The sequence below is a fragment of the Pseudonaja textilis genome, chromosome 2, assembly GCF_049901715.1.
Source record: "Pseudonaja textilis isolate UNSWEBS1 chromosome 2, rPseTex1.2, whole genome shotgun sequence".
Taxonomy (NCBI): domain Eukaryota; kingdom Metazoa; phylum Chordata; class Lepidosauria; order Squamata; family Elapidae; genus Pseudonaja; species Pseudonaja textilis.
Genome location: NC_141991.1, coordinates 19735399 through 19746397, shown reverse-complemented (window position 1 = coordinate 19746397; position 10999 = coordinate 19735399). Strand labels below are relative to the sequence as shown.

The window sequence follows — 10999 nt, the reverse complement described above, 5'->3', positions numbered from 1 at the left end:
TTCAGCCTGCTTCCTCATCCGGAATGCGAAACGCCTAGCAATCTGGGAAGGTTTGGGAGAATAATGGTTAGAGAGTGTTTCTTGTATTTCGGTCCATGGGACTTTTTTATCTCACGTGGTGCGAAGAGTGCGGTGGCGGTGTCGAAAACCTCAGCGCCGCAGTAGCTTAGGAAGTACGACTTATTTCTGTGTTCCGCAGCATCTGCCAGGCCAATGGCGTCCAGGAAATGGTTGAAGCAGTTCTTGTAGGAGTCCCATTTCTCCTCACTGGGCTTAAACGGTGGGAATGCCTGATTGGCGTTCATTTCGGGACTCCCAGCCTCTTAGTGGTAAAGGCTGTCTCTCTGGGTGGTCGTGGCCCTTAGATTTGCGCAGCTTCGAGTGTCTCTCTGGGTGGTCGTGACCCTTGGGTTTGCGCAGCTTCGAGCACTGGCGGCTGTGGTTGCAACGTCTGAGGCTCACCCTGTGAGTTACAACCTCGTGAAGGCGGTTTAAAACTCGCGCCTTCCGACTGCAATGGCGGTGGTGGCTAACAACGCCGGAAGTAGCTCCTATGACTTCAGCTCAGTATTTCACTTGCTAGATTCGAATTCAAACGACAGCGGTTTGAATTACGTGCTCTTTTGCGAGCGGGGCGGCTGAGGCTGTCAGCGCCGTGACTTCCAGCTCTGAACGCAGCGGTTTTGAATCTCGTGCTCCTTTGCGAGCGGGGCGACTGAGGCTATCAGCACCGTGACTTTCAGCTCCAAAACGCAGCGGTTTGAGCTCGAGCTCTTGGTGAGCGAGGCAGCTATGCTCTGTATGCCGTGGCTTCAGCTCTTTTGCCCTCGGTGCTTCTGGTTGGCTGGTAGCATCCCACCTTCGTCGCCAGTGTTGTGGAGCGAAGGGACTAACGAAGCCAGACCAGAGCGTACAAAGTAAAGGCTTTATTCTGGGAATAAAGGGTTGTTTAGCCTGCCCGCTAACTAGGCAGACCGCTGGATAACAACAACGGCTGGCTCCGTCCGGCAGCCGGCTTTTATAGCCGATTGCCAAACGGAGCCAACCAATGGGAGCTGCTGATGCTCCCGCTTAAAGTGCGGACCTGGTTGGGAACTCCAACCAGTTCCAAGGACATAACACCAGCCTTTTAATCTCTAATAAGACTCTGATGGAAAAGAACCTTATTTGCACAAGGAACCAAGAACAACACAAGGATTTGCTCAGAGTAGTTTCTTTATTGTTGCTTGCCTATAGACAGAGGAGTCGTGCCAGACTAAAGCACAAATCTCCATAATTAGTAGATATATCCTGTGAAAAGCTAACAGATAACAGATAATCAGAGTTGGAAGGGACCTTGTAGGTCATCTAGTCTAACCGCCTGCCCAAGCAGGAGACCCTACACCATGAGACCTAAGAAGAGGCTTGAAAAGTAACAGCTTTTATTTTAGCCAAAGCAAAATGCTGGATGGACAATTTTTCACCGCAGAAAACATGCAAGGAAAAAAGCCACACCTTGGGGAAAGTATGACGACCTTTCCAGTGGTGGGATTCAAACATTTTTACTATCGGTTCTACGGGCATGGCTTGGTGTGCATGGCTTGGTGAGTGTGGCAAGGGAAGGATACTGCAAAATCCCCACCCCACTAACCTGATTTCCAGCTCCGTTATCCTGTGCAGGGCAACCAAAGAAGACCCAGCCGATCAGCAGGGACTCGGGAGGCAGAGAACAGATGGGGCAGGGCCAGTTGAGGTAGTATTCTACTACTGGTTCTCCAGAACTGGTCAGAACCTGAATATCACCTCTGGTCCTTTCATACCTTTAGAGACATCAGCTTGGTACCCAATTCTGACCCCTCCCCCACTCCCAATCCAGGCCTTCCTTTGGCAGTGCAGCAGAAACAGAAGGTCTGGGTACTTAGCAACACAGGTATTTACCTGATGTAATCCTGCCAGGCTATAAGACACCCCAAACCAGGCACTAAGTTATACAGAAAAACAAGATAGCAGGAGTTAGATCACTGGTAGAAGCAAATGGCAGAGGCTATTCTAATTCTTACAGGAGCAAAGCAATTCTTACAGAAGCAAAATAGCAAGTTCTACTGATTCTATTATTATGTCCCACTAGTTCTACCTAAGGGGATGCGGTGGTTCAAAGGGGATGCTTTGGCTCAAAGGGGACATGGTGGCTCAGTGGCTAAGATGCTGAGCTTGTCAATCAGAAAGGTCGACAGTTCGACGGTTCAAATCCCTAGCACCATGTAACGGAGTGAGCTCCCGTTACTTGTCCCAGCTTCTGCCAACCTAGCAGTTCCAAAGCATGTAAAAAATGCAAGTAGAAAAATAGGGACCACTTTGGTGGGAAGGTAACAGCATTCCGTGTGCCTTCGGCATTTAGTCATGCCAGCCACATGACCACGGAGACGTCTTCGGACAGCACTGGCTCCTTGGCTTTGAAACGGAGATAAGCACTGCCTCCTAGAGTCAGAAACGACTAACACGTATGTACGAGGGGAACCTTTACCTTTAATTCTACCTATTCTACTATTATTATGTCCCTTCAGAAAGAAGTGTGTTAAAACATGCTAGAGTGCAAATGCAGCACACATCTGCAACAGAGACGGCATTCAGAAGGTTCTGACCAGTTCTGGAGAACCGGTGGTGGAAATTGTGAGTTGTTCGGAAAACCAGCAAATACCGCCTCTGACTGGAGATTTTACAGTATCCTTCCCCTGCCATGCCCACCAAGCCACGCCCACAGAACCTGTAGTAAAAAAAACTGAATCCCACCACTGATCTGCAACTCAAGTAGTGTGTTTTTCAAACAACTGTGGGGAGGTTTCCATTTTACTTTTTCAGATCCATACTCCTCTTGTACATTTAAAAAAAATAAATCTAAACAATAGAGAGAATACACATAACTAGCCTTTGGATATTGATAATGGAGATCTTTAGTTTATTATTTGTAGTAGACATACTCAAAATGAATGTAATTCCCACAATAGTTTGTATTTTGGATGGAATTTGCATGGAATTCTTAGGGAGATGGGCGGTTAAGAAATAAGAAATATAAATAAATATCTATTAAATTTGCATTATATTGTTCTGTTCATTTCCATGGGGTCTTCAGTTCTGAAGAAATCTTTGAAAAAGATGCTGAGATTAGTTTCCTGAATCTCGAATTGTACCATTATGCATACTTTCTGAGCCATAACAACCTTTGGAAAGTTTTACAGTGTAAATTGTCTTTACAATAAATGGTGCGCCACACAACTGTGAAAAATGTAGGATAGAGTATTGTCTGCATTATGGGCTCCAATCTGACCCTTTATCTTCATTTTGTTGCCCCGTTCAACCGTCTCTGGTTCTGGGAGACCGCTTGGACAAGTCCCTGCATGGGCTTTGGGACAAGCTTTTTCAAATACTTGGTTGGAAACAAACCTTGCAGACTTTTATATATGAATGCGGCCCCTATCAGGGAATAAAACGAGCGGACAACTCACCACTAGAGGAAAAGAGGATTCTTGTATGGACAGTCTAGCGCTTATTCTTTTTTTTTTCTACTGCTCTTGAAGGATGGCCGCTCTGCGCTTCCAAGCTTGTCTCTCCAAGAAATCGATTATGCATTCTTTCTGAGACTGCACGTGGAGTTACATTTAGAAGCCAGCGAATGCTGGTAAATGGGCAGAGAGTAAAGGTATTACTATGATTATTTTTATTATCGATTATATTGATTATGATTCCAGCGTTTGGGCTTTAAAGTGCAATCACGAGCTCCTCCAATAAACTGCTACATTACACGGGCGGGGTGGGGGGGGGGATACTTAAGATTGCAAGGTAGCAATTGCATGAAAACTTAAATTGCTTGATTTATCTCAGGTCAAAGCGATCCTAGTGAGAAGAGGCATTCGAAGAAATCCTGTTCTTCCCAAAAACTCAGGCGCAACCTTTCTTGGTGTGTCTCTTACTCCCGACTTGGAGGGAATTGGATTCCAATCCCCATTATTTTCAGCCGGTGGAGCCACATTAATGCGCTGGCCAGAAATGACGCAGATCGTCATCCAGCACACCGAAGATTTTCCAAACCGGAGAAAAGTAGATGCAAAACTAGATGCAACTACTGTTCTGCAGAAATAGATCATCTGCTTCTTTTGGTGACTGGGGCCGCGAAATGCCAAAGCGCAAACCTCTTTTCCTCACGTTGATAAGAAACTTCATGGAGAGCCTAAGTAGCCTCTAGAATAGATGAAAAGCATTTTTATTTTTCTGCGGACGAGCGTTTGGGCAAGTTTAGTATATGGAGAAAAGAGGGAAATGTACGACTCTGGAATTGTGGGTTGAATTTCAGCTTGTATGAGTCCTGGTCATTATGGCCAAATGGTGCTCTATCATTTGGGAACATTTATATTTGTTTCTACATTGAATTATACGTCAAAATGTCTTTATCCCGGGTACAGTGTCAACAGTTTTGGAAAAGTAAGACAGATCCATGTTAAACTAGTTAGGACTAAACAGAGCCTTGGAATATTTTTTTGAAGGGCTAAAAGAGTTCATATAACTGCACTGTATGCAGTAATTCTTCCACTATTTACTCCCGTTTTTCCCCCTCCTCTTTCTGGTTTTAAAGTTATATGGAAAGAGATCTGTCCCTATTTATTTGACAAAGAAGCTGACACAAAATTAATAATTTTAATATTTGAACTGGTAATGATTAATTGGGGATGAAAAAACCACCAGTTTGCCAACCAGCAAAAGAAGGTCAGATATTTCAAATGTCCCTCAAAAGCTTTTATTCTTAAAGTAGGGGGTGAGTAATTATTCTGGGATCACCTTTTGATTTTTATGATCATGTGTATGTATTTTTTTTTCCTATACAGCCTCTGTTTTACTTCGTAATTATGGAACAAGGAGGTTCCTGCTTTGAGTCAGAACTTGATTTTTGTCCTGAATGTGGTACTGTCCTGCCCCTGCCAGGTATCCAGGATAAGGTGATATGTCCCTGTTGCTCTTTCAGCATTGATGTGCAAGGTAAATTCTGTTTTGTGTGTGTGTGTGTGTGTGTGTGTGTGTGTGTGTGTGTGTGTGTATATATATATATATATATATATATATATATATATATATATATATATATATATATATATATATATATATATATATGGATCTTTGGTTGTTCGGGTTTTCTCCGCGTAAGATTCAAAGTATCTAGGCAACGTTTCGATGAAGTCTCATTCATCATCTTCAGGCTTCTGTCTCCGGCTCTGTGCTTCTCAGAGTAATGGAGATTGCAGCTGCTTCCTCCTTTTAACTGCCAGTGGGGTGGGACTTGATTGGGTGGGGGCTTGGCTGTGTTCTGATTGGGTGGGGGTGTTCTCATTGGTAGGGGGTTTGGCTGTGTTCTGATTGGTTGGAGGCGTGTTCTGTTCAGGTGGGGGCTTGGTTGTGCTCAGGTTAGTCTTAGTTGCTGGGGATTTGAGCTGGAGAGTTGTGATCTTGCTGTTTGGCTTCTAGTTCGTGGTCCTGCTGCATCTTCATAGTGGGTGTCGGTTTGCTTCATGTATGGCTCAGAGTGGTTTGAAGTGGGTAGTGATGCAGCTGCAGTGCAGCTTCTGGTCCATGGTCGTTTCTCATTTTCTGAATGGGTGGGAGTCTGTTTTCTACATGGAAGTGTGGTGGTGGCATCTTGTGTGGCTCTCATGGGTGTGGGTCCGGTGTCCTTCCTCATGTTAGGTACTCGTCTGTTCATGAGGGCGGGTTTCCAAATGGCTGGAAGGCGGGAGGTGTCATCTCGTTTGTTCATGCTGTGTGGGCGTTTTTCTATCTCTATGGCTTCTCTGATTATTCTGCTGTTGAAGTGTTCGGTTTTGGCGATAGTTCTGGTATTTTTAAAATCAATTTCATGTCCTGTGGCTTTGAGGTGTTGGACCAGGAAGAGGTCGTTTCTTCTTTTTGATTGAGTTCTTATGTTCTTCAATGCGTGCACTTATTCTTCTGTTAGTTTGTCCAATGTATGTGGTAGGGCAGGCAGTGCAGGGGATTTCGTATACTCCTTGGTTTTCTAATTCGATTTTGTCTTTGGGGTTTCTTAGGATGGTGGATATTTTTCTGTTTGTGCAGAATGCTGTTTTGATGTTGTGTTTTTGGAGGATCTTGCTAATTTTGTCTGTAGTGCCTTTTATATATGGGAGGAGGGCTTTGCCGTTTTCTTGTTCTCTGTCTTGGATTTTGGTTGGGGTTTCTTTTTGGATTAGGTGGGTAATCTTCTTTCTTTGGAATCCATTGGCTGTGAGTACGTTGGTGAGAGTGTGTAGTTCGGTTTTTGGTGTTGTTCATCGGCTAAGCATTTTGTTCTGGAGATGAGTGTCTTGGCTACTGGAATTGATCTGTGCTGGGTGGTGGTGTGAGAGTGCATGTAGATAGCGGTTAGTATGTGTTTTCTTCTGGTAGATGGTGTGTCCTAGGGAGCCATTGGATCTTTTGTATACCAAGACATCTAGGAAGGGAAGTTGATTGTTGGCTTCTGTTTCCATGGTGAATTGTATTTTGGGATGTAGGCTGTTGAGGTATGTGAGGAAGTTGTTCAGTTTTTCTTTCCCGTGTGGCCAGATTATGAAGGTGTCATCTACGTATCTGAGCCAGAGTTTGGGTTTGTGGTCGTATTTTTCTAGAGCTTGTGTTTCAAAGTGTTCCATGTAGAGGTTTGCGATGACAGGTGAGAGGGGTGATCCCATGGGTGCTCCTTCTATTTGTTTGTATTTTTGTCCATTGTAGGTGAAGTAAGTATTGGATAGGCAGTGGTTGGTTAGATCTAGGATGTGCTTGGGGGTTGTATTTGTTTTGGATGGCTGTCAAGGCTTCTTTTATTGGCACTTGGGTGAAGAGGGATATGACATCGAAGCTTACTAGTAGGTCGCTAGGTTGTAAGTTTTGTTTCTTTATGATCTCGATGAACTGGAATGAGTTTCTTACGTGTGAGTTGATGGATTCTGCATAGGGTTGTAGTTGTTTGGCAAGAAATTTGGCCAGGTTTTGTAGAGGTGAGCCTATGGAGCTGACTATTGGTCTGAGTGGGGTTCCTTCTTTGTGTATTTTGGGAGACCATAAAGCTTGGGGCATCTGGATGATTTTTCTCTGGGTATGATTCCTTGCTGGATTTCTTCACTGATGGGGAGGCTTTTATTTTGGATTTGGTAGTTTTTTCTAGGTAGGTGGTGGGGTCTGTCTTTAGGGGTTTGTATGTGGGGTCTTGGAGTAGGTTGGTTAACTTGGTTTGGTAGTCAGATGTGTTCATTACCACTGTCGCGTTGCCCTTGTCTGCTGGTAGGATTATTATGCTGGTGTCTTCTTTCAGGTTAAGTAGTGCAGTTTGTTCTTCTTTGGATAAGTTGATTTTGGGTGGTTTGCTAGTGCAGAGGATGTTGGTGATTTCGAGTCTGATTTTGTTAGCATCATCAGGGTTGGTTTTGGTCAGGCTGGTTTCAACTCCGCATATGATGGTTTCTGTGGGGATGTGTTTGGGAGCGACAGCAAAGTTGAATCCTTTTGAAAGGATCTTGGTTTCAGCTTCAGTGAGGATCTTGTCTGAGATGTTGTGCACTGTTTGTTTCATGTGTGGCTGTGGGGGGGGAAGAGTTGGTTTCTGGCGTTGTTGTAGTTTCCTGAGTTTGTTGGTGTGTGTTTCTGTCTTGAGGATGGTCTGTGTTTTGGCTCTCCAGACAGCGAGTTGTTTGGATTTGTCCCAAAGTAGAGGGTGAATCTTATTGCTGAGTCTGAGGTGGAGTGTGAGGAGATCTTTGTTGATTTGGTCTAGGAGAAACCTTTTTGTGTGAAGTTCATTTCTAATTAGGGCCAGTTCTGTTCTTTTAAGGATGCGTTTAGTGGCTGCTGTGCTTTGATGAAATGTTAATTTGAAGCAGGTTGGTGTGGTATTGCTGTCTCTGCAGCTGCGTAGGAATTGGAGGTCACATAGTATTCTTGCTCTTTTAGTTTCCAGTTTCTGGTAGGTTTTGATCTGGCTGTTTATTTCTTCCCCGTAGAGGTTTGATATTTGTTTTCTTAAGTTTTCGCGGGTACTTACATGTATGGCATTCAGCTTTGTTCGGGTATTTTCCCACGTCATAGTAGTTGTGCTTTTAAAGTTGCAGCGACGTTTCAGCAGAATCTCATCTGCCATCATCAGGCTTCTGTATTGTGTTCGTTGAACACAATACAGATGAACACAATACAGAAGCCTGATGATGGCAGATGAGATTCTGCCGAAACGTTGCTACAACTTTAAAAGCACAACTATAATGACGTGTGAAAATACCTGAACAAAGCTGAATACCATACGTGTAAGTACCTGCAAAAACTTAAGAAAACAAACAAATATATATATATGTGTGTGTGTGTGTACACACACACATATACATACAGTACATACATACATACATACATACATACACCAAAAGTGGTACCCTTGATTTAGAAAACTAGCTGTCAAGGAAAAGTTGTAATTTAATCCTCTTCCCGACAGGCTAGATTTGTTGGAAACAAAGCTTTAGTGATCATGTGTTCCACTCCAAATTGTGAGAATATAAGGAACATTATTGGAAATATAATACAGTTTGGTATAGAGGTTAAGGCACCAGGCTAGAAATTGGGAGAATGTGAGTTCTAGTCCTGCCTTAGGCATGATGCCAGTTTGGTAACCTTGGTCCAGTCCTTTTTTCTCAGCCTTAGGAAGAAGACAAAGACAACACACTTGAAATCTTGCCAGGAAAATTGCAGAAACTTGTCTAGGCAATTGCCAGGAGTCAACATTGACTTAAAAGCACAAAAATAAAAAAGAAGAGAAATTGACACGCTTGAATTAATGAGCATTTTAATAATTCTTCATACATTTTTTTTCTTTGCATAGATTTTGAAAAGAGAGTCATCCATACATCTGTCACATTCAACAAAATAGATTCCTCTTCTTTGACTGCAGAAGAAGGAAAAGAAGTTAAGGGTCCACTGGTGAGTGAATGAGAAGGCTAGCTATTAGTTCCATTAAGCATCATAGGCATGATAGTGTCAATATGCAGATGATGTAAAGTATATAATTTGTGACAGTTTTCTTTATTTGCATAAATATGTCGCCCTGTGGTGACATGGGAAATAACAGACACTGCTGTGCCCCATCAAACATTTAAAATAGGCTTTGACTATATTTTCTAGAAACAATTTTAGAAATATTCAGTCAATCTGGAATAGCTGCAAAGAAGGGAAATGAACACAAAAGTATAAATGAATTCCTCTGCAAAGAGTGAGTTTGGCACATTTACCCTTGAGGAAATATTAACTTTGTTCTTAGATTTTTAAAACTTGTATGCAGGAGGTTACCCTAGATATAAGCTTTTATAAGGGCACCTCTGCAGCAGCCTGTTCCCATAGCCAAAGGACTTATAGGAATAAATCCTCAATTGCACCTTAAGGATTCTGCCTTACCAACATCAGGTTTACTGAACTCTTATTCTGTTCATTTCAATCATTTCAGATTGACAGAAAATGTCCTCGTTGTGGGCATGAGGGCATGGCTTACCATACTCGACAGATGAGATCTGCAGATGAAGGGCAGACAGTTTTCTACACCTGCATCCAATGCAAGTAAGAGCTTGTATATATTGCCCCCCTTTATCTGCTTATGATGACAAGATCCTTTATGTTAGGTCGCATTTGTTTTGTCCCAGCTATATTGTTGGCTTGTTTCAGGATTCAACATTAAATGTCAGGATTAGCCCTTAAGACCGTAAACTATTTAGGATTTATATGTTGTACTATTTTTATTCAAGGGTTATCTAAATCTATACAAACCTCTCCAGGAATATGAAACCGTCTTTTTTGGTCCACCAGTAGAAGCTGTGATTGTGGTAGTAAGGCAGAGGTTTTTCTGTGGTAGTCTCAAATCTGATAATAGTCCATGATGGAAATATATCTGAGTTCCAGGAGGACTTTAAAGACATGATTTAATTTACAATTCATTTTATCCCATGTAGTCCTCACTTAATGACAGTAAAGCAGTCATAAAGGACAATGGCCATGACCCTTAGGGGTGGAAATTCCAGCACTCCTTGTTGCTGTCATTCAGCAAATCACCATGGACTTCTAATACAATTCAATACAATTTACGCTGTTTATTCTTTAAATTTTAGGTTCCAGGAGAAAGAAGATTCTTAATCACCTTTGCCAAAATTTGTGGAAGACAGTACTTAAAATTCCAAGTGCCAGAGAATTATTTTTGGATGTTTATGAAGAGATGAGAACATTCTTAGGTGCTTTAGAAGCATCCTGTTTAAATTGGATGATTGGCAGCTGCAATCATCCAATTGCACAGTTCAAATGAAAATGGAAAGAGCAAAAACAGGACCTGACAAATGGCCTTGCAGAACTTCAAAATTCCTTTTCCTCAACTGTTTCGGTCAGTGAAAGAACAGTGATCAAAACATGTGCTGAGTTGCAAGTTTCTCTTTATTGCTGCTTTTATGTGTATTTATTTCCCTATAAATTCATGTTTTTATTGAATTTTACTGGTTCCTCCGGCTACCATAAGCTTATGAGTTTTACACAGAACTAGGGACAAGAGATCTTCCACTCTCCTTTGAATATGTTATGGTTTTATTCATGCAGGTCTGAATTCTGTTTCAAAAAAAATAAATAAGATGATTCTGTGTGGGTGGTTGCTTAGCAATGAAATTGTATGAACTCATAAATCTACATTGTACAAAATGATCTAATTCTTCTGCTTTGTGGTTCTTTGGGAAATAGATGCTAGACTGCAATAGCAACTAAGTGAGCACGATAGGAATAATTTGTAGTCTTTCTTGGGTTCCATTTAGCACCTGCCCCCAGACATGAAGAAACTGCAAATTTTCTGATCTTTATTAATGTGGACCTCAAAGCCACCTCCTCTTCAAGGAGATGGGGCTGCTTGTGTAGTTTTTATATTGTACTAACTATAGATGAATAGGAGTCACTATTCAATCAGTTTACTTTTATTGGG

General features: G+C 42.2%; 1 protein-coding gene across 1 annotated transcript; it reads left to right on the top strand.

The window, feature by feature from the left end:
- Positions 1-3534: 3534 nt before the first annotated feature.
- Positions 3535-10728, top strand: POLR1H (RNA polymerase I subunit H). The gene is made up of 5 exons (XM_087928640.1): positions 3535-3676; positions 4857-5007; positions 8879-8976; positions 9497-9606; positions 10152-10728. The coding sequence occupies exons 1-5, from the start codon at positions 3650-3652 to the stop codon at positions 10174-10176; spliced, it is 411 nt and encodes a 136-aa protein (XP_087784766.1). The 5' UTR covers positions 3535-3649; the 3' UTR covers positions 10177-10728.
- Positions 10729-10999: the final 271 nt, after the last annotated feature.